Source organism: Psammomys obesus, unplaced genomic scaffold, assembly GCF_907164565.1.
Source record: "Psammomys obesus unplaced genomic scaffold, mPsaObe1.curated_primary_1811, whole genome shotgun sequence".
Classification (NCBI taxonomy): domain Eukaryota; kingdom Metazoa; phylum Chordata; class Mammalia; order Rodentia; family Muridae; genus Psammomys; species Psammomys obesus.
In genome coordinates, this window is record NW_026593286.1 from 31952814 (window position 1) to 31976242 (window position 23429).

Below are 23429 nucleotides of genomic sequence, written 5' to 3' on the forward strand. Positions count from 1 at the left end.
GGTCTCATCAGGAGTGGCTGAGTTGTCTTCTTCTGTGGCCTGGTAATGCTGCTTCCCTCTCAGGGGGAGGTAATTAAAGAGCAGGCCAATCAGTTCATGTCAGAGACAGTCCCTGTTCCTATTACAATGGAACCCACTTGGATACTGAACTGCCATGGGCTACATCTGTGCAGGGGTCTTAGGTTATCTCCATGCATAGTCCTTGGTTGGAATAGCAGTCTCAGGAAAGACCCCTGTGCTCAGATTTTTTGGTTCTGTTGCTCTCCTTGTGGAGTTCCTGTCCTGTTTTGATTTCTTCCATTTTTCTTTTAAACCTAGGTCCTAAGTAAAATATAAATTTTGATCTACTACCTTTGCCAGTCTTTGGATGAAAGCTTGACAATATCCAAATGTAGAACCTATTATCATTTCAATTATTTCCAAATAGGAACCTGTTTAGACAGATTATCAAATACTGGAAACAATCGTATTTTATTTTTAGAACTTTCCAAACAGTGCTGCCAACTGACATGTGCATTTGGGCATACTAGCCAGAGGCCCTGCACAGTCCTTCCCAGGGAGGCGGGCCTCTGCAATGTGCTGCACAGACAGCCACAACTGAAAATCCTCTCACCTCTTTCACTTGGCAAATGCTAAGTCCCCAAAGTTGGCACAAGGGAGAAAGCCAATGTACTAGCTGGCAAATCATACCTCCATTTTGTTCTGACTTACTCCTGCCCTTGAATGGCTCTAGGAAAAGATTATTCTCTGGTTTTCTCTGCCAATGAATGGGGAAGCTGTGCAGGGCTTTTCTGATTACAGCCACAGAAAGTGAAACCTTTGTCAACACTATGCCTGCAATACATCCACAGGGATGGCACTCGGAAAAGTTCTGTTCAGTTGTCTTATTCAGATGGAAGTCTGGCATTACCTAAACATCTGTTGATTATATCGCTTTTTTCCCCGCCATGTTTGACTGTGTATACATGGGAGGGATGTTAGGATGTATACATATGGAGCTACACAGGAAGTGAACAGTGACACTTGTTTTGGTGTCATTTGATAGCAGAAGCCTGTGAGCCATAGCTACACCAGCTGGATTTTTCTGGATTCATCTAATATTTCTATTACAGATGCGTGAAACCTGATGGAAGAGGTTTGTTTTGTTCTTGCATTTGGGCTTTAAAGTCTAGATTTGATATGCAGCACTTTCTAAAGCTGAAGAGTTATAATCCACAGAAGAATCAGGAAAAGATCCCAGTGAGCAGATGTTTCTAAGTTCTGACAAAGTGGCATCACTGATGATAAGCTATGTTTACAAGATAAAGATACACACACACACACACACACACACATACACACACACACACACACTCATAGACAGACACCCCTACTTTCTTGGCAATTTTTGTGCTCACTGACCTCACAGTGTAATTCAACAAAGGCTCTTCTTAAGTACTGATGCCAGTAAGATTAATCACAACATTATTCTTTTTTCCATGAAAGGCAATGCTGGCTACAAATGTAGATTGGGGCTATGTGGGTTTCTCAGATGTGAAGATAGGAATCATTGTAGGAGCTGATCTACACACACACACACACACACACACACACACAGAGAGAGAGAGAGACAGAGAGAGACAGAGAGAGAGACAGAGACAGAGACAGAGAGACGCTGTGAAGGACTGTCCCTACAGGCTCTTCTTTCTGGGTAGATTCTAGTGTCCTTTCCAAACCACATCTTTCTGCTGGCTGGTGTACACTAGAAGGCTGGGAAATTGCCCGTAGCTCCCACTGTGAGAACTAACTGAAGGGCTTCAAGTTAAACAGATCAAAAATTTAGTTTGCCTTTAAAAATTAAGAGTCAAGGTGCTAGATGAAGTTGGGTCCTACTGATCAGGGCAGGTGCTGGGGACATTGTTGGCAGGCGAGGGAGATGGCAGCTCTCAGGCATTCGTGAGCATTTGCACCCCCGCCTCCCTGTTGGTGCTGGTCCTGCTTGGGTGTTCAGGAGCACACCTGGCCTCCACAATGCCTCCTGGACCTACGAGAGTTGACCCACTCCTGTCCCCTGTGAGGGCTAGACTGTACTGTGGCCCTCGGCTTCTGAGAGTCTGTTTCCTGCTACGAACTCCATCTGGCTAGCCAGCCACACTTCATCTCACTCTACATAATGAAGGGATGTGTCCTCCGAGAATCACAGTTTTACCCCCCCCCCATAAGACAAGCCCAGGATCCCACCGTATGAAACTGCAGCCCCACAAGCCGCAGACAGAAGCCTCCAGAGCTGGCATTCATCAGGCCCTCTGGGGAGTGTTTAGAGACAAAAGGCCTTCCCAGTTTCTCCAATCCCTGCTCGGTTATCACACCTGACAGTGTATTACGGCTCGCTATGACACACTGCTTATCCCTTAACACTGTTGATCACAAGAGCTTCAAGTCTACAAGGCAGGGAGAGCTCTGACTTCCTGGAGGAAAAACAACAACAACCTGGTTTCGAATTCTTAGTAGCACTTGAGACTATTCTTGAACAGGCCAATTACTGGGGCCTAACTGTAAGCATGTTCTACATACAGCATGTTGGTCAATGGCAGGCTGCACGGAGGTTGGCCTAAGACACACAGCACATGTGTGAAAGCGGCCACCCAATCTAGACTTGTGTGAGTGTACCTCAGGATGATGGCACAACACATTTGCCTAATGATGCTTCCTCAATATCAATGTTCTAACACGTGTCCAACTGGACTCTTGTCTATGTTCCCGGCCAGTTTATCAGTCAGCACAAAGGTAAGAGGCCTAAGAATGTAAACACAGATATTCACATAGCATTTCAAAAGCTTAATGTTTTAAGGTTTTTGTTTTTTTTTTTTCTTAAAATTATCACTCGGATGGCAGTAATATGTTTAGATATCATACGTTTTACTATGTACCCTAGACAAAAATAAAGATCAAGAAGTTGTAAAAAGAACTTATTAGGCAAAGACATCAATCACAAAGGAAAGACTTTACCATTTTAATATATCATCTTTACACTCCTCCAGAGCAAAATTAATAAAACATAAATATGGCTAACACTGAGCACTTCGGCATGAAGTTCTATCAAAGTGAAGTACTCGCTGAGCGATGGCCTCACTTAGTACGCACTAACGCCATTCTGAACACCCACTAGCTTCCAAACAAAAGTAAACGTTTTTATGAGAAAGAAACCCTTACAGTAGGAATTCTGGCGAATATGTTTGCCTCGGCATTTCTAAATGACGTGATACAATGAACTTTAATGTGTATGTCAATGTGATCAATCACCGACTCCAAGTTCAAATATTTGTGTTTCTCCCGCAGTCATGGAGACAGGAAAACATCCAGGAGTGGCCTGAGATGCACACTGACTGCCTGACTGCTCAGCATTTTCCTGGTTCTCTGTGGAGGCGCTGACAAGGTTTCACTTTTGTTTCTCTGTAACCCAGGGCGGTGCTCAGCTTCAGTTTCCTGTTCTCAGGCGTGACATCACTCTGCCCGAGTTGGACTTGGAAAACTTGAGGAAGGCCAGGACAGAAACTTCAGAAAATGATCTTACCAATTTCTACTGAGGCACTTATGAGCAACTTCCCATGATTTGTAAGATTGTGACATTCAGCCAAAGTCTGGGGTTATTAGTAGCCTTGTAAGTTATCGTCATAAGCTGCAGGGAGTGAGCGTTAAATGTCCTTACTTCATACTGGTACAGGGCAGGGGCCCTTCTGCTCTAATAACCAAAAGCTCTTCGATTGAGGCATTTGGAGAAGAGAAGTCTGTGAGGCCCAGTGGAACTGGAATTGTGACAAATAACTGCTATCCAGGTCACGCTCCTGTAACAGCCAGTCTGGCTTGGAATGTGCTGGACGTATAAAATAGTTCCGGGATTCTGTGATTTAACAGAAAAAGTGTGTAAACTGTCTCATTCAGATGAGACAGTATGTTGAGATGCATGTTGACGGTACATTGAAACAGACGGTATTGAATAGATGAGGTGAAGTGTATTATCCATTTTTCATCCATTTCTTTTATTTATTTTTCCTAACGTGTCTACTACAGAATTCAAAATCATGTCTGTGGGCATACATGATATTTCTACTGCCAACTGCTGTGCCACAGCAGTGGTTCTTGAAGTGTGGGTCCCAGAGGTGCAGCCTCAGCACCGCTGAGGACTGGTTGGAAATGCAAATAGCCTGTTGTGTACCAGGATGGTGACTCAGGAGCTGGAACGGTGAGGGGAACGTGGCAATCGGAGTTTCAACCAGGCTCAAGGTCTGAGCACACTCTCTAATCTCGGACTAGAATCTCCCTCCTTGGAGCATAAAGAGAGTCTTTCCTCAATCTCAACACAACACACAATAGACGGGATCCCCCAGAAGTCTGGGTGTGCAAATGCTGTTATTTCCTACACACTGCTAGCATTGTTAATAGCAACTAGCACACTCACAGAGAACTTGCAGTGTGCCAGGCACTCCTCTAGCTTTAGATACAAGTCGTTTGGTTGGTTTGTTCGTTTTTCAGCCATCCCTCTTAACTACGAGGTTAAGAGAAACTATAACTCATTCCATTCTATACTTGTGACCAGTGAGGACAAAGAGACTAATAAGTCAAGATCCTACAAGAAGTCACAGGATTAAGACCGAAACCCAGGCCCACTGACTTAGCCCACAGCAACTGTCATAGAGTTGGCGGACACTGAACTGTACGGACAGTCTTGAGGGTCCCACTTTTAGCCAAAACAATGTTCCCAGGTTTCCCAGAATGGGAACAACCTTAAGAGACGTTTGCAGATTTTCTTACTTTAGGGCATGCTGCTACCTTTGAAAGAAGGTATACGGTCACAGACTGACTTTTTCCATTCTCCTCTTGACATCAATGATCCTGCAGCAATGTGCAGCATGGGTGGATAGGAAGCACGGCCGTTAAGCTTGGACAGGGGAGCTGAGAGAGCTGCACCTGTTTTTAAAGGGTGCCCTTCATCCTGACAAGGCCCCGGGTAGGTCTGGTATGTAAGTCTCAGGTCTCCAAGTGCGGAGAAAAGGTGGATGTATTCAATGACCTTTATGGGCCTTGGTAGCTCTTGGGCATTGCGAGTCCGAAAGGGCAACTGTAGTCGATGGGAACTCCTGAAGTGACAGGAAGCTGAACATTCAACTTAAAAAGGGGGATGAGTGGCTGCAGAGTTTGACGTAGTGGGTACTTCTCTAGATAGATCACCCCTAAACTAGTCCAGATTCTCACTGTCCAGTCTTCTACGCACAGTAGGGTGCCTGTATGCCAACTAAAGAGGGAAATATTTTTGTTTTGTTTTTTTTTTTTTTTTTTTTTTTGGTAAAGACAAGAGTTTCCCTACATTTACTTCCAGGAAGGGTTCCTGCCTGCCTGGACTTCCTTCCTTCTGGTGTTCTGGGCTCTCTTTATCTTTATCGGCCCTTTTCATTATTGAGGTCTCAGATTTACAGTTCATGGGTTCTTGCATTGTGTTTTTAGTCCTCATACTTCTAAAGTCTTGTGTAGTGCCCTATCCCTCAGAGGACATTCCCTTTAACTGTTAAGAATGAGGATACACAAACAATGAGACAGCGTGGTGACAGGAAATATGAATTTTGTAGGGCAGTACTTCCTTGGACATTTTTTTGTTTAATTTGGAGGAAAAAATATCTCAAGGTTGCATTTTTATTCAGAGACACTTCAATGTGCTCAACACACTGTTAGCACAACTTCACTGAATAGCATTTTAAGGGCAAATGTCAGAAAAAAATGTTCACACTTAAAAGCTTTGGCTCAGCCTCTTTTGAAAAGCAGGGTTAGCCTTTCCTTTAGAAATGCCTCTGCCTACTAAATTCTTTGTGGGGGGAAAGAAAGAAAATTGAATGTTTTATTTAAACAGGTCATTAACAGTCAATACTTATTTGAAAAGGCTTGCTTTCAGAGGCAGATAAAAGCCTCCAATCACTTAGAATATATATCACTTGAGTGGATCTAGGGCAGGATGTGCTGACGCGAGTTTCAGGCCTTTCTGAGAGTATGTCTTCACCAACAGATAGGTGCTCACGCAGGAGGCAGGGTCCTGTGCCCCCGAGTGCCCCATGTGCACAGACAGAGATATGGCAGGTGGACACAAAGCACACTGCATGACAGGCCCCACTTTGAATCTCCCCTTTGGCTAACAGTACCAGCAGATGCTTATGAATGAAGATAAACCATTTTTGCATAAAGTGCCAAAGCATCTCCCCTGTCCGGCTGAGTAAAAGTGGGGGGCTAAAGAGCAGAAAACAGTGGAAATAAATGGGGTGATCTCAGTTGGTACAGACAGTGTGTGTGTGTGTGTGTGTGTGTGTTGCTTTCTATTAACATTCATCTGTGGCATTTTTTTTTTCATTTAATTTGAAACATTTTTTTATTCCACAGGTCTCTGAATGGCTGGAGAATATAAATAAATGCTCCTCTCCAAAAGTGACCTGACACTTAGTCCTATAAAGACCCACTTTGGATAGCTGGGTTTAAAAACAAACGTGTTTCCATAGAGATGTGGGCGACCTGGAAGTAGACACTTACTTCAAGACTTCAATTACACTTGTTTCTTTAAAGATGTAATGATGTAAACCTGAGTCTTTAAAACATGCTCATCCTCAAAGGTGCCTCTAGAAAGGCCGGTGTTATGGGAAGCGGAGAAAGGCTTCATAACCTCCTGGCTCCCTTCTCCAGGTATACCACAGGGCTGCGTTCATGTAGATCACACGGATTCAATTTCCCTTCCTTCCTACTGCCCACAGGACAAACACCAAATCCCAGAAGACTCAAGACAAGAGCTTTATACAACTCCACTCACCAGAACCCAAAACCCTCACCTCAAAACTTTCCTCGAATGCTAAAAGAGAAACAGCATGCCTTCCCTCCCTCCACCTCTAACTAGCTGGAGGGGAATCCCTCTGAAAGGACAAGGCTTTACTTTACCTTCTTTGGAGATTTGTTTAATACCAACAGTGTACCAAGCCCATGGGGAATGCTGGGAATGGCTTCAGCTAACCCTGACTGGACGCTCACCATCTATCCAGCACTTTCCTGACCACTTTCTATGCATTTCCAGCTATTAATCCATTTTATCCTCACAGCAGATGAGCTAGATGAGCTTGTGTTTCTGTCACCTTCATCTTATAGAAAATGAGACAGCAGTACAGCGAGGCAAGGCACACACATACACTACCAAGCCGGTAAGCAGCTAAGCTAAGATTTGCACTCAGAACTTTGGTTCCAAAGCTCTTGTTCTCCAAAGAGCTGACAGACTAGTGATTAAAAAGACTTGCGTCCACAGAAGCCCAGAAATGGACTAGATTTTAACGTGGGAGAGGACCCTGGACTTGGGACTGATACGATTAAGGTTCTGCAAGGAACAAGGTTCTGTGACATTTGGTCTGTGCCAATGGGAAGGTCCACCTAGAGTTCTGTCTCAAGGTTTGCTCTTGGAGGCAGCAGGAATGGGTGCTTTAAAACAAACAAACAAACAAAAAACTGTTTTATAGTATCTATCCCAGACAATAGGATGGCTCTCTCTTAAAGAAGCAGAATTCTGGGCTGGTAAAGACGACTTCGAACTAAACTTGGTGAACAAACCTATAGGTACTCAGCTAATCAGGGAGCCTGGCTCAGTTACCACTCAACAAATTCCTGGTTCAGGAAACTCTGGCTATTCAGAGAATATCTTAGTTTCAAAATCTCTTGTCTAGCCAAGGAGCAATAGTCCTTCTTCACGAAGTTAGAATGTTACGAAATATCTAATGGCTTTCCCAAAGAAGCAGAGAAATTCAGGTTCCTCTCCCATGTCTTTGAAATGTCACAGGTAGTCCCTCTTGGTCCTGTCCCCTTTTCCCCCATCCACCCACCAGGCCGTTGCTCCTCCTAAACTGCCCCAACCAACCAGCCTTGACTCACTCGTCAGGTCTCTTGGTGCTCAGCTTTGGGCTGTCAGGCACAGTTCCAGCTACTGGCTTCCTCGGCAGCCAAATGGACAGTTCTGTTCCCCGACGGGCCACCTTTATTAACTTTCGTTTACTATGACCAGAAAGTCACTGCAACAGTGAGGCAGGTGGAGCTAGGAACTGGAGTAGTAGCAGGATCTTGGGTGTGGCTGAGTAATCAGGAGTGGACTGGTGACCTCAGCCATCCAGGGCTGAAGGGGCCTTCCCTACTGAAGGGGGAAGAGTATGGTTTCCTCTTTGTAAAGTTGCCCAGAGCCTCTGTCTTCATGCCCATGCTACAGAACGCTCAGGTCTTCCTTCTTCTTACCCTGGGGGAAGCATATCCAGAAAGCTGTAGCTGCAACCTTTATACTGACTGTGCAGAAGCCAGGAGGCAGGACAGACTGGAGTGGCGGTCATCATTCCAAAGGTCAGTTCTGGGAATGGCAGTCTGCTAAGGGCTTCCCATCTCCCAGTGACACCAGGACTGACTGGCTCATTAATCAAAGAGCTGACAGTTCTGGCACTGTACCCAGAAGGAAGCAATTCTAAATCCTGTGCCTGGTTCTAGACCTCAAAGGGAAACTTCTGTTAGCTAACTCAGCGTTCTAGGACAACTCTCATCAAAAGGTGAAGGCTAGCCAGTCTTTGCCAGAGAAAGGCTAGTGTAAGGAGCATGGGCTGAGGTAACCATCTGGACGCTTCTTTCTTGTCAGGCCTGTTTTCCTCTACAAAGGGGTCCATTCTATTCATGTTACCTGTTTGCTGGTTTGATTTACGGTTAGAAAACTAAAATGAACTATGCAACCTTGGACTCGGTGCCTTTTCGATCAGGCCTCACTTGACCCCTAGCATTAAAGCCTGCTGAGTTAACCACGAACAAGCAGTGGGCCCAGAAAGCCTACCCAAAAGGCAGCCGTGACTGTAGAGAGGAGCCACACCTCTTTTCTGCTATACAGATACTATGACACAAACAAGTAACAGCACTTCACCGAGACTGGATTCCCGCTCTGCCTCTGGCTGATCTGGGAGGTGAGCAGGTTACTTGATGACCCTGGGTGCCCATCTCCTCATTAGCACAATGGAGACGACAATAATAGTAGACATCTCACTGGGAGCTAGGGCAACTGAAATGAGCTCACATTTGTAAAGTGATTACAAGAGTGTGTGGCACTCGGCAAGCACAATTAAAAAACACTACAAAAGAATGGTAACTAGATTCTGTGGTATGTGTGCTCACTATACCCTCCCTTTAGAGGTGAAAACCTAAGATCTATACTGAGCCAGTGATGGCGCTGGCCCTTACAGCCCAAGCTTCCCTTGGGCGGCTCTACCCTCCCTTCCTCCCGCCGAGGCTATCTCCTGATTCAGGGCTAGGGCAACCCGGGAGAGGAGGAGGTGGTGGCCCAAGGCAAGGGTGACTGCAGCATGCTATGAATGTCTATGTCCCCAGCATTTAAAAACCGCAGCACAAAAAGGAGCAGGTCCATTACTGCAGTCCCTCTGTCCACACAACACACCTGTTGCGCACACTTGCTTCATGGTTCCCAGATGTCAACATCCTTAGTGACCCAGCTCTTATCTGAGGCTCTGTCTTTAGACACTAAACAGTTATCACGCGGAAAGAGCAGAGTCCACATAAAGGCTGTGGGCTAAGTAAGTACCGGTCTGGATTTCAAGTCACTGCATCAAGATGGACACAGGAACGCATGTGGTCTGAGTGTCACTGAAGCTCACTTAAGAAAACCCAGCTAATAACTTTGATATGCTCAAAATGCAAGAGGCAATATTTATAACCTTAGGAAAACATCTTTCAGCTTCTAACAGTAATAAAAATAAAGCTGTCACCTGAGTTATGGTATAATGGGAAAATTAGTAAACACTTACGAAGTGATCATATATATATATAAGACAGAAGTAGTTTCAATGAATCCCTCTTAAAAAGCCTGCTGCTTAAATTCTTTTCACCTTTCTCTTAGATGTTGAGCCCAGCATATTTGATAAGCTAGGTATATAAGAAGACATAGGAAAAGACGAAGTACTGTTTCATGTTGTCTCATGTTGTTATTCTTTCTTTGAAGCGCTCAGTTTTCTAACTATTTCCCAGTTTCTGACAATTAAGCCTGGGCTCTCTGGTCAGGCATAGTGACACACTCCTTTAACCCCAGCACACAGGAGGCAGAAGCAGGTGGGTCCCTGAGGCCAGCCTGGTCAATAAAGTGCGCTCTAGGACAGCCAGGGCTACAGAGAAACCCTGTCTTGGAAAAAAAATACCGTGGTGCCAGCCACGCCACAGTGGCTCTCTCTATGGCCTCTACACTGTCAACCTGATACAACTCCTCACCATTCCAAGTCAAGATGTGATCATGAGGAGCACTGCCTCCCATGTCTCCCTTCCTGGACCTCACTGTGTCTCCAGGCAGCTTCCTCAGTATCCTCCACTTGACATTCTCTTCTCTGCAGAGAGCTTTGCAGTCAAAATAACAAACCACTAGTAAAGTTCTGGTTCCTCCCCACCTAGGCCTATGCTCCTGCCTAAAAAAAGGAAGGATTAAACTTTAGCCATTCTTTGGAATGTTAGGGACAAAAGTCACTTCTGTTCCCCTCCCCCTGCCATGCAAACACATTTAACCACTAACATCGCCTTTACACGCCCACGTGAAACCTGTACAAATCCACCTGCTGTGGATGCTTCCACACCCTTCTGGGGTCTTAGAAACAGTTCCCCTCTGCCTGTCTTACTCATTCCCATCACTTAGAGGACCTAAAAGCAGACAGCCACATCCTCGTCTTTGTTCTGAGCTTGGTCCTGCCCTGTGGCTAGGCTCACACCAGGAAAGCTCTCGACGCCCTGGGAGCCTCCGCAATAGCTAGTTTAATCTTCCCCAGCCCATTTTTCTAAAGATTGAATGCATCCAGACTGGTTTTTGTACAGCACATCAAATATTGAGCAGGTCTCTCAACTAAATACAAGACCATATATTACTTTCTGTCAGAAGATTTTCAGCTTGTTACCCAACCTACCTTACAGCCATTCTGAGGGGTACATGCATTAGGTTTCGGTCACGTGTTTGATGAAATAGATCCATCTTTCGGTCTGGATTCCATTTGTACCCATTCTTGACAGACTTACAGGGGCAAGCAGTCAGGGGTGAGTTTTTACTAATGCTAAGAATTTCATTAACAGTTGAGAAACAAGTCCAGCGCGCTCCCCCTACAAGCCTGACCCTGACGTCAACTTCTTTTTGGACAAGGATGTATGCTGTGCAGATGTCATAACCATAATAAACTGAAATGTAACCAAATATTGAATATTTCAAAGGGATTGCTCTGAAAGGACTATTTCTAGGTGCCGGAGGAGAGATGGCTTTCATTTAGCTGGCTTTAGGGAGGGCTTTAGGGAGAAGGTACCCTTTGGTGCTTCCTGGAGGCAGTACCAGGAACAATGGAAAGGGCACTTCGGGTTAGAGTGCTTGTCAGTGTGAATGAGCCAGGGCCTAAGACAGAAAGAAAGCCTACCTGCTTGGTGTCCAGATGCCAGCTCATAACTGTTTATGGGTGATCTCCCACGCGTCTCTACCAGAGGCAGTTTCCTTAACTGTAATGCAACCCAGCTTTAAGGTTGGCTTGAGCCGGGAGATAAGATTATCAGGCAGCGAGCAAGGACATGACACAAAAAGGCAGCATGCCAGAAGGCAGCGTGGTTTCAGTGACATGCTTGCGCCCAAGTAACACTCTTGTTTCATTTTCTCTTGCCACACACAGAGACTCAGCTCTCCCTTACTCCTCCTCATTTTTGGTTACAAAACTCTGAATCCACAACTTGTTATTTCCACTGTTATTATGAAACACTCACCTGAAACCTGTTTTTTTTTAGTTAGTGACTGCAATACAGTGCACCTTGACTTTTTGCTCTCCCAGTTAACAAAAGTTGTGTGCTTTAATCTAGTCTTATGGATCTCCCAAACCAAAGCTATGTAGGTATGTTCCACATACAGGAAAGCAACATGTGACGCAATCAAGATTTATTTTGGTTTTATTTGTGCCTGGATTTACGCATTGGGAGCTGACCAACAGCTACTATGTAATTTACCACACTCAGCCACTGAGAGGACATTTGTGCTTCAGTAAATGCTTCTCTCATGAACACAAGGAAGTACTAGAGATGGGAAATGGCTGAGAATTAATCTAGGTTTTCATCTGTTTGTCAATGACTACCAGCCAATCTTGGTTCCAATTTCATTTCAAGCTTTCAATGATACAAGCTCAGTTAGAAGGAGGCATTTTAAACTCACCATTGAGCACAGAGTAGGAATCAAGGAAAGATTACAAAGATATACAGTAGACTCACTATTAGTGGCTTTTAGAAGATCTTGAAGCCATACTACACAATGGGAAAACATAAATTCGACTCTGACAGACCCCCTCCAAACCTCTCAACAATCAATCATTTCTCTATGAAAACCTCTCATGCCTGACACGTCTGTCATGCCCTCACAGTATGGATCGTTACTGGCCATTTTCATCATTCATTCATTCATTCACGAAACTCCAACCAAGCACGTGCTCTGTGCCCAACGCTGTTCTTTGTGCTAGGGATACAACAATGAACAAATGAAGCCACCCTCCCTCAGGCACCACACCGGGTGATTATTTCTGTTTTACTAAGTCCGTACAGTGCTCCACCGGGTAGGGATTATTCACCCTACTTTACTGATGGGGACTACGGCTTACATGTTAAATTCGGGTCCCAGAACCTCTCTTCAGCAAAGCTAGCATCAAATCTCAGAATTACTTCTGTGCTGGTGGCCATTACATTGGTCTGACGTCACCGCTTTGATACAATGCACAGAAAGGTAACTGTCCAACAATTATCTGGGAGTTTCTTTACAACTGAGATATCTTAGTATTCTCAAGCATTATGATCACAAACGAAATGTTCTGGTTGAAAAAGGAGGTAAGAAAAAGATTTCCTATGGAAAGAACAATGTTTTCTTTGTAGGTCAAAGTTCGTTTTTCACTCCTCAGCGAGGAGAAATCGCTGCGACACACCCTCTCCCTGAACCCATCCCTATATTCTTTCTCAGCCTTTCCTTGACCTGCCATTTCTGATGCTCTCTTTCCCTTACCTCCTACTTCGAGGGTAAGAATAGCTGCCCTATGCTCACAGAATGTGTTGTGTGGGGCTGTGCTGTGGATGGCCATCCAAGGAAGATGTTGGAAAGGCACCTGCTTACTCACAGGTCATGAAGATGAGGAACTCTTGAGTGTCTTGTAACTCCAGGATCCCAGGAGAGGTAGCAGATATACCCCCCTGAAACTCTTTCAAGGTCCTTACGTGGAAAATCTTTACCTTCCCATGATGCACTGGAATATTCTCAACCTCAACTTTGCTATGTTTTATGAGAGCTTCAGATGAAAACAGAAAGTCCCAGCCAGCTGATCCACAGGAGGCCTACCCCCAGCAGCAATCACTTCCTTTCTGCTGTTTGCACCTGGAAATATGAGGCAGCCATGGAAAGAGGCTGCCCGTGGGCGGAGCTAAAAACGTCTCAAAACCTATGGTCTCACTGAAGACGATTTGTGACTCAATCATTTGAAGCAAATCTAAAGAAAACTATCACCAGAGGACACAAAGCTTTCTGTCAGACACACATTTTGGCAGACACTGGTTTGACTTCTGGTCCAGCCCAACTCTTGACATCTCCAGGACTCAACTTTCCCAGAAGTCAGTGCAGCTTTAATCCTTAACTCAGTGCTCATCCTTCACTAGTTTCCCAGAGAGACGGCTACTGCCCACTCTTACAGAATCCTGGAGTTGGAAGGACCAAGCAGTCCCTTTTTTCCCTTACCTACAAGTGAATTCCTACCTCAGCATCCTCATTCAGTGGCCATCATGGCCTTAGTCAACAAACAAAACCACAGTAGATTCCCAAAGCTCGGGGCAAGTGCACTCTTGCTGACAGCTGAGGGAGGAGACAGGCTGGGGTAATTGCCTCTCTGCCACTTCCTAGGCAATGCCACAGGCCTGTTTTCAGACATCCTGAAGTCCCAGCACTCCTCTCAAACCTAGATTCACCTTAAGTGTGCCTCCTCTAATCTAGTACAGAATCATTTCACGTAATAAAGGAAGCTGGAACAGGAAAATATAAATCCTTAAATTATTTTTAATAGAACGCATTTCTTTTCATCAGACATGAAGGCATTCCAATTTAAGGGCTCACCCATTTCTTGTTCATTCATCCTAGAGCTTTGTTCTTTTTAAAATGTTGCTTAAATATTCTGAAAGGTGCAACTGCGGCACTAACAGCCCCGGGGGTAACCAACAGCCGCCGCGTTGAACTTAGGACCTGAGCGATAGGCGGGAATTCATGCCTGACACTGTAAATTTAGCCTCACCTGTGGCAGGTGAGGCCACAGAGCCTAAAGGAGAAACTGCGAATGCAGTTTCCTAAACCAGTGCTAATGTCTAAATACCTTCTCTCAGCCCTCATCCAAGAAGCTACTTTATGCAGCAGATGGAGACCATTACAGAAAGCCACAACTGGCCAAAAGGCAGAGATCAACTGGCTACGGAGTGCCCAGTCCCAACTAACGATACTCAGAGCACGACCCCTACACAAAGGCTCGAGGAACATGGCAGAAGATGGGGCAGAAAGATTATAAGAGAGGACCAGGATATCTGTGGCAGGATAGTGTCCTTTAAAAACATTTTTAAAAAAGAGGATCCCAAATGGAGGTGGGGTCTAGGAAAGAACCCGATAGAGGAATGCTACATGAAATTCTCAAAGAATTCATTAAAATGGATTACTTACAAAAATCAAATGCAGCTTCAGATTGATTTCATTGATAATCACATCACTCCACTCACTGGCCATAACCATCCCACAGCCCCGGTCTCCAAGACCTGTTCATGTCATGGACTCCTGACTTTTGCACTTGATATTTTTGGTCACAGAAGTGCATGAGTTTATATTTGGCCCAAATTCATTTGGCGTATCTTTCAAGTCTGTTAGTGTTCTTTGGGGGATCAAATCTATAACTTTCCACTTTAGCTGTCCATTTCACCCTGGTCGTTCACCGGCGGAAGGATATAATTTAAGTCACTTACACCATTAAGTAGACAGCCTGGGCTTGAATCAACTTGGCTACTTAGAAGCTCTATAACCTTGAGGACATTAGCTGTTCTGATTTACTTCATTAGAAAGTGAGGAGAAAGGAGCACCGACTGCAGAGGGCTGGCGTGAGGTCAAAAGGAGAAGGGCACACAGGATGCTGGTGACATGGGTTCAGTGACAATCTGCCTCTGCCATTGTTTCCATCAAGTTTAGCACTTCCATCACTAATAAAAAGAAGTCCATGGCTACAAAGGCCATCCTCTGCAGCCACACCAACTCTGGGTTGGGTTACACAATTCTAGTTGGGCATCAATTTTGCGGTTGCTATTCATTTCATACACTGTCACTATGAAATCCTGAGGTGCTGAGAGAATGACCTCAATGAAAATTCACATGCACCCTACCTGCCGCATTGTCTTTATTTCTCATTCTAATTATTTTACTAAACAGGAGAATGACTTAGTCCCGTTTAACCTTCTCTTTGTGGCTAATGATCATTGCTTTGTTTTCAGAGTGTTTTCTGTCTTCACAATTAATTTCTAACATCTGGACAGAATTTTATATTCTCTCTTTTTGACCCTCTTTCGACTTTGGATTTCTTTCTGAAATCCTCCCAGACTAGCTGGAGTTGATCTGTGACAGGTGGGCAAAGCCCAAGTCAGAACTTTCACGGCAGACCCCACCCATGATGAGGGGCTGAGGGGCTCATGTTAGTGGCTGTGAGGACCTAGTAGTTCCTTACCTTCTTTTTTCTCCTCAGCCCGTGGGAAATCATAGCCCCGTTAACAAGCGAGAATGATGAGAGCTTTAAGTGGGAGAATGGCTTCACTCTCTTGCTTTTCTCATTAGAGGTCTTGTCCCTTTCTGATTCTTTTCTTTACGACAATAAAACAGAATCCCATAATAAGAAAGGACAACAGGAACAGCATTCCAGACCTGACTGAAAACGGTAACCACGCCATTAGTGAAAACACGTATAATACACTCAAAGTCACGTGCATTCCATTTTCTACATCTGGCTTATTTTGTCAACTTCACTTCCTGCTGGGATAGTTCCCTGCCAGATTTTTCAATTTCTCTTGTTGTTTTTAGAATTTCTTACAATATCTTGGCACACAGGATACCCTAGGTCTCTTGACAATATTCTAAGAGAATTTACTGTCTCTGGTATTTATTCTTGCTTATTTGTCTTCCCTTGCACACTGCTTTAAAGGCTCATTTTGGTTCTGAATTAATACGATTGTGCCATTTGCAGCCATCTCCTTTCTTCTTCCTTTTTGAAATGATCACAGCTAGAATTCTGCTCACCAAAGAATCCCAGAACGTTAGACTGGTAGTGTGCATATGGGTGTGAGCATGTGAGTCGTCTCTGAAAACTGGGAACAGACCTCACACTTACGTTATTGGAGGCTCCTTGTTGTTTCCTGACTACTTTTATACATAAATAACTTATGGGTTTACACTGCACTTTCTGTTGTACTTGCCAAGGACACAACAATCCGATAATAGATGCAGTGTTGCCATTTGAAGCTTCAAGTTTCACACCAAACAGAGTGGGAACAAGGGCGAACTGTATGCTGCACAACACTGGATTTTTCAGGGTGCACTTGAAGAAGTTCAGGGGTATACGGAAGAGTCTAATCTGAATGTTAGGGGCTGAGTGTCTATTTCTTTAGCAGTCTCTAAATCTTAGACTCTCGGGCTCTAAACGCCTATCTCTCACTTCTCTGAAATACTTGGAATATGTAGTACATTGGACTGTATCCATCATAGGCTTCATGGTTATCACAAAAGCGAAAAGCTAAACTGACCGCCAGACACCCAATACCTATTTATTGAATAAATGGATAAAGCTTCCTCTACTTCTATTCCACCAGCCAATCTCTTCTTGGTTAAAATTAGATCCGAATAGCAGCTCCATTCATTTCCTTTACTTTTCCTAGAGATGAAAATGTCAGAGAGGCAAATTGGTACCTGGGACCCTGTTCTCATTTAAACACGAATAAGACTTGCAGTAGGTGTCTAAGTAGCTTAGGTCTTTCATCACTCTGAGTTATTACCCCTGTGTCATTTTTGTATGCTGTATCAAAAAGTAAATTATCCAATGCTTGATAGGGCTGAATAGTCTAAAGTTCATTTATTCACTCAAAACTCATTATTAAGTGCTTAGTAGGTATGAAAAGCTGGGTATGGTGGTTTCGTCTTCCTTTTTACTTCAACAAGACTGTGTCCCTTGGCTTCTGGGTCCTCATGTCTCTGAGGCAGGTGTGAATTTCTGTTCCTTGTGAACAGCCCACTCTGCTCATCCAGAGCCTTCTTTCAAGTTTATTCTAAGCTCTACCATTAACCTTGTATTTCAAGGGAGATTATTTAAATCCGGTTTTCTCATTGTCTTCATACTGGCAATAGTTTTGTTATGTATTTCTAATATCAAACTAAGTATAGTAAATTTTAAAAATCACAGCTAATAGACAAAGAAACACACTATTTATAACGCACATCCCTCATTACCCCCCATCAATTAAAAATCATTTTCTTGAATAACTAAAATAAGTAACATTTTGAAAGAAAACAGCCAAGTCTGTAATATCTCTCTGTCGATCACTGATGCGACTATGGTCTTTTAGGATTTAAGCTCTAATTGCACATTTCCATCTGTAGCATAAAAATAAGCAGTATCAGCCAGGCATCCTGCACTCTGTCATCCTAGCACCCAGGTAAAACAAGAGCATGGGTTTCAGGGCATCTTCCATTACATACAATGTTCAATGCATGCCTGAGCTGCAGGAGACCTTGTCTCAAAATAAATAAAATAAGAAAATACACAAAGAAAGAAAGGAATTCCCTTTAAGGACCAAGACACATGAACACAAACGTGACTTTCTTAATTTCCGTAGCCCACTTTTAGTAATGTATGTATAACCAAGTGCAAAAGCTCCTTCTCAACACACTATAGCCTGTTTTCAATGAGATGAAGATAAAGCCATCCTCTTGTTTTCTTAGAAAGTGTAGCTTTTCATCAAGGTTTTTCTACCAAGTACCTGAGTCATCAAATCAGTTTTTATTGGCTGGGATTTGATTGCAGAATAAGTTGTCTGCAGAAAAACAATAAATCTATTTGTCTTTACTGTTTGCTTGGTGTGCTATTAACAGAATGTGCTCTGTCCACATGAGGTCACAGCTACCTGACCCGGAAGTGTGCTTTGCTGAGTCAGCAGGGTCAGAGTGTTTGTGCCTGCTGCTAAATAAGCAGGAGGTCACAGGGGAGGGGCCCCAACTCACTTATTAGCATAATAGTTGTGCCAACTAAGTTTTGTTCGAAGATAAAAGAAATTCTACACTAGGCAACAAAACATTCAATTAAATATAAACTAAATTTTATTTGTAGTGAATTTATTTATAACACTACTGTTTTATCATCCAATATTATCATTTCAAAAATGTTGAGATTTTGCAATAAGATAGCTTATTATGGTAGAACATGCCTGAGAGAATTTCCAGCAACACAGGAAGCTGAAACAAAAGGAACACCTGTGTCCAGGAGTTCAAGGCCAGACTGAACAACATAGTGACAGTGTGTTCCAAAAATGAAAGCCTCTACACTAAGATTAAAAAATAATTTGAAGCTGGGCTGTGGTGGCACACACCTTTAATCCTAGCACTCTGGGAGGCAGAGGCAGGCAGATCTCTGTGTGTTCGAGGCCAGCCTGGTCTACAGAGTGAACTCAGGACAGCCAAGGCTACACAGAGAAACCCTGTCTTGAAAAACCAAAACAATAAAAAAAATTAGTTTATTTTTGAATCTTCAATTTGTCACAATTGACATAAAATATAGAGCAAATTTTAAGACAAATTAATTATACCCTTTAAGAATTCTTCGCCAATTACCTCTTTATTATATGTATAAAGTATTAATGAAACAGCTAAGTATTTTTAATTTACTAGTGAGATGTGCCTAGAGCATGGTAATATTCTGGTTCCTAAGGCCATATCTTTAGGACTCCTAGAGGGAACAACCTCTAAAATGTGAGATTCGAATCTAGTCTTTTAGGCTGACACAGGCTCCTCTACTCTGGAGCCAGCAGCCACCATGCGTGAGCTATTTTGACTATTTACAACGGAAACTCACACGTTCTCTACTGTTACACTAACGGTAAGTCCCTCCTTTCATCTCCATAGCAACTATTCCACATAGTTAATTATGTGTATTATTAATGCAGGTTCACGGATGGTCAATACCTGCAGATTTTTTTTCCATTTGACACTGTTCTTCTACCATAGTTCACCGAATTATGATCACCTGAAAAAAACCTCAGTATAGAAAAAGCTCTCATCGACCCTCTTTTCTAAAAAATAAAAGTAAAGATGAGCATTCATACAAAAAGTGGACATAGCAGAATGCATTGCTAACAGCTGCCTCCTATTAGTAGAAATGTAGAGAGTACCTTGTAGGAAGGAAGTCTTGGGCCAAGGACAGAATAATAAACACATAAATAGGTGTGACTATTAAACACATAAATAGGTTGACTCTTAATGGGTATGAGTGGGTGGAGTGAATGCATCAATTCACATTGGAGAAAAGAAATCTACAATGCTCTCAACCCACAGTTTGCAGGGTACAACCTCCGACTTATGAGTCCGGGACAGGCAATGAGCTGCATTAGCATTTTACACCTTATTTATAATATTCTCATTTCAGCATTTCCTGAAAAAAAATTTTTGTCCTCCCCAAACTTTTCTCTTTACAAATGAAAACACTTGGACCCTAAGTTTCTCAGTTAAGGAAGCTATTCAAAGCCACATGGTAGGAACAGTGAGAAAGTGACAGAGCCGGGAGCTGAGGATGTCTTCTGTTCTTGAGTTTCTCATTCAGGAAGATTTCGGTAAGCATCTCCCCACAGGCAAGCCCGTGCTGGGAACTATCTGAGGGAAAATGAACACACTACAGACCCTGGGGAAATGCTGCTGAGGCTTACCAGGTAGGGCACAGAACCCACACAGGGTATGCTATTATGGAGGAAGCACAATGTTTTCTTAGAGCATTCTGTGTGAAGGGGCACAGAAAGCGGAGCCTAGGAAGCCAAGGAGAGCTTCTAGATCTAAGCTGGGCCTTGACTTCATCAGAGAGTGGGACGTGGTAACAAGGGAAAAGGGAAAAACACAACTATGAAAAGAAACTAATACTCAAAGCTTAACAAATAAGATTTTAGTTTGTTCTAACATCCACATTAAAACTTTGTCAACCCTTATCACTGTATACTCTAGTCAGTTCTGAGCTCAGAGAGGCCAGGGTAGAGAGGACTGTTCAACCACAGGTTTGAAAGGTCCAGCACAGGCCTTTGGCCAGCAGCAACTCCACGCAGTCTGCTGCTCCGCTGCTGCTCCAGCCAGGCCTGCAGTGACACCCTTGGTCCTTGGCTGTAGACAGGGGCAGTCCTACCTACTGCTGTTTCATGGTGGTCGGAAGGCTAGATGACGGCTGCAAACTCACACAGGATTAGCCCTCAGATAGTGGAAAGCCTGTTTGTGCTGCTTTCTTTCCCTGACAGAACAAAGTTGCATAAATGTGGCTCAGCACAGTAGAGACAGGACTGCGACCTTCAGCTCACTTGCCCCAGGCCCTGCTCCCAAGCTATCACTGGCCACAGGCAAGTCAGGACATGGGACTGTGAAGGGTGGCCTATTAAGAGACTTTCTGAGTCTCATACACCCAAGAACTTCCCGTTAGTTAAAAGAAAAAGTCATAAAGTTTATTCTTCCTAGCCAGCCAGGTCCTGACCTAGTAACTACTGCTCTGGAAGGGCAGCGTCTCCTGGGACCTCCCCTTCCTTACCTGGGTTCCAGGAGGCTGACACTTCACGCCTCTGCTGAGAACACCCCTCCTCAGCCTCTCCACACTCCCCAACAAAGTTGCCAGAAACGTCTCCAAAGGAAAAGGAGAAGAGAGGGGAAAACTGCTTTGAGAAAGGAGCTACCGAAGTACATGGAAGGCCTCAGAAGGAACTTTCCAGAAAAAAAAAATGTATTCTGAGAGCTGAAATACAGCATCAATAGAAGATGAATCTGAGGGGAGATTTGTGAAGTCCCTTTAAAGTGTCAAGGCCAATGTAAGAGCTGACTGCAGCGCTATGTGTCCCCACGTTCAGGCCTTGCAGGTAGGAACACCTTGCCCCTCTGCCAGCAGTTTTGTGAGCTACTCTACTCTAGTGTTTGCAGCCGCCAGGAGCCATGGATCATCCTGGTCACACAGAACTGGACAGAGAACTGAGCACATGCGTTTCCTAGGAATGCTGTAACAAATCAGTATAAACCTGGTGCAAAACATCTCAGTTCTAAGGACCAGAGTCACATGTCCTTCCCTGAAGCTCTGAAGAACTGACGCTATAGCTCTCCCGGGTTCCTGATGCCACCCTGCTACGGCCCTTGGCTTGTGCCTCCATCTTTCCTCTACCTTATCTCTGACCATCTTTCTCTTGCCACGTCCCTCTCCAACCTTAATCACGATTGCTGATTTTTCCACTCCCCACCAACCCGTTTTTATGTCCTTGGCAGCAAGGATCACTCCTGTACAAAACACATAATCTATCTAAATGGGACAGGGACAGCAAAGTGAACAGGGACAGTTTACTTGTTCGCCGAAGCTCCAATTTCCTGTGTTCCAGCCATGTACTTGCGGTGGGTCTAACCAGGGCTTTCAGCTCTGACCACAGAACCTGGGGAAGAAAAGGGGTGTATTAACCACTCAACTCATGTGAGCTGCCATCGTTAGATTATTCCTTCAGTGGTCAAGTAAATGACCTGCTCAGAATCACACTCGTACAGGTAGCTTTTAATACCTCTTAGAGGTTGAAATTAACCCAATATGAAGGTGGAGATGCATGTTTATTTTTTTTTTCCTAGCAAAAATCACAGATAGCCTTGATCTAATTCCAGCCTGGTTTTATTGCTTTTCCTAATAATGAAAGTGATGGGCAAAACCAGATTTTTGCTTCCAGCAGCTTAAATGGATAAAAATCATCCTGACTGTCAAAATCCAGGTTGGTCTTGTCAGGGCAAGATGAGAAGCAGAGTAATAATTGAAAAGGATGAATGTGGACACTAACAAGGAAAAGCGCTCGGCTAATCAAGTAAACAAACGGCAAGTCTCAGATGGAGTCTGTGCGGTACTGTATGCAGCAGAGCATCTCTTTATGGTTATTTTCCTGGAGCAGACATTCTTAAAGAGACACTCATTTTACAATATGGTGTTGGTGGCAGTAGCACATTTCTTTTTTTTTTTTTCTTTTTAAACCACAGGTTTCTCATTCACCAGCGCTGAAAGCTTAATTGTGATCATTACAGGCCTCCCGTCTACTCAAGTCTATCCTATACTGTCCCTTTCATGGAAGTGGAGCCTAGACTCTGAGGACGATCTGGGCCGAGGCGCAGCAAGGTTTGTGTGGCCTAGAATCACACATGAAGAAGTGACAGTGGTTTTAAGCAGAACTTAGTAAGTCTGAGATTGTCACCTGGAAAATTTACTTTGATTCAAGTGTATAGTAGCAATAGGTATCTGTACAAATTACGATTCTCTGTCTCCCTCTCCCTGTCCCCAGCACCCCTGTTCCTGTGTGTGTGTGCATGCGTGTGTGTGTGTGTGTGTGTGTGAAAGAGAGAGAGAGAGAGAGAGAGAGAGAGAGAGAGAGAGAGAGCCAATGTGGATGCACATGTGTGAAGGCCAGAGGTCAACCTCAGGTATCATTTCTCAGGAGCCAGCCTTGGTTGTTTTTTAAATTATTTGTTTCTTGGTTTGAGACAGGGTCTTTCCCAGGGGTCCGGGGCTCACTAACTAGGCTACTTTGGCTGCTTGGTGAGCCTCAGGAACCCCCCCCCCCCCCGTCTTCATCTCCCCACACTGGGATTATAGGCATGCACTGCCTTGTCTGGTCTTTCACATGGCGGGTCCTAGTGGTTGAACTCCGATCCTTACTCTTGCACTCAAGCACGTTGCAGGCCAACTAAGCTATTTCCCAGTTCTTTTTTTAAGTTGGAGAGAGCTTATCTTGCCACAAGTGTTGAGATCTGAGATGCACAAATTTGCAATCCCAAGCTCCTACTACATAGAAGATTTTTCTCCTACTCTACATCCTAAGGCATTTTCCGTTTTGTTTACAAGTCCCCTCGCTGAACTCTGGGTCAAAACATGCTTCACAGCTCAGCCCAGTAAAGCCGGAGGCAGAGTGAACTGTTGTCCCAGTATCTATTCTTGCCTTCTATTCAGAGACCCAGGCTTCTTGGCTTGACATGTGCTTCAAATGTCTTCTTCCCTCCTTACCCCCTCGACCTCCGCCTCTCCCTCTCGTGCTTTCGTTTTCTCCATGGA

General features: G+C 44.1%; 1 protein-coding gene across 13 annotated transcripts in view; it reads right to left on the reverse strand.

Moving 5' to 3' along the window:
• Spats2l (spermatogenesis associated serine rich 2 like) overlaps nucleotides 1–23429 on the reverse strand; it is a 165848-nt gene that overhangs the window by 88267 nt on the left and 54152 nt on the right. For 7 of the 13 annotated variants that reach the window (XM_055616708.1, XM_055616707.1, XM_055616701.1 and 4 more), the window contains exon 2: nucleotides 21696–21780. The exons of 3 other annotated variants lie outside the window; for them this stretch is intronic. In XM_055616708.1, coding sequence (XP_055472683.1) covers nucleotides 21696–21733 — 38 coding nt within the window. In that variant the 5' untranslated portion in view covers nucleotides 21734–21780. Of the gene's footprint in view, nucleotides 1–7923; nucleotides 8286–10293; nucleotides 10313–11468; nucleotides 11588–21695; nucleotides 21781–23429 lie in introns of those variants that run through there. 3 more of the 13 variants (XM_055616704.1, XM_055616705.1, XM_055616703.1) reach the window with 3 other exon arrangements.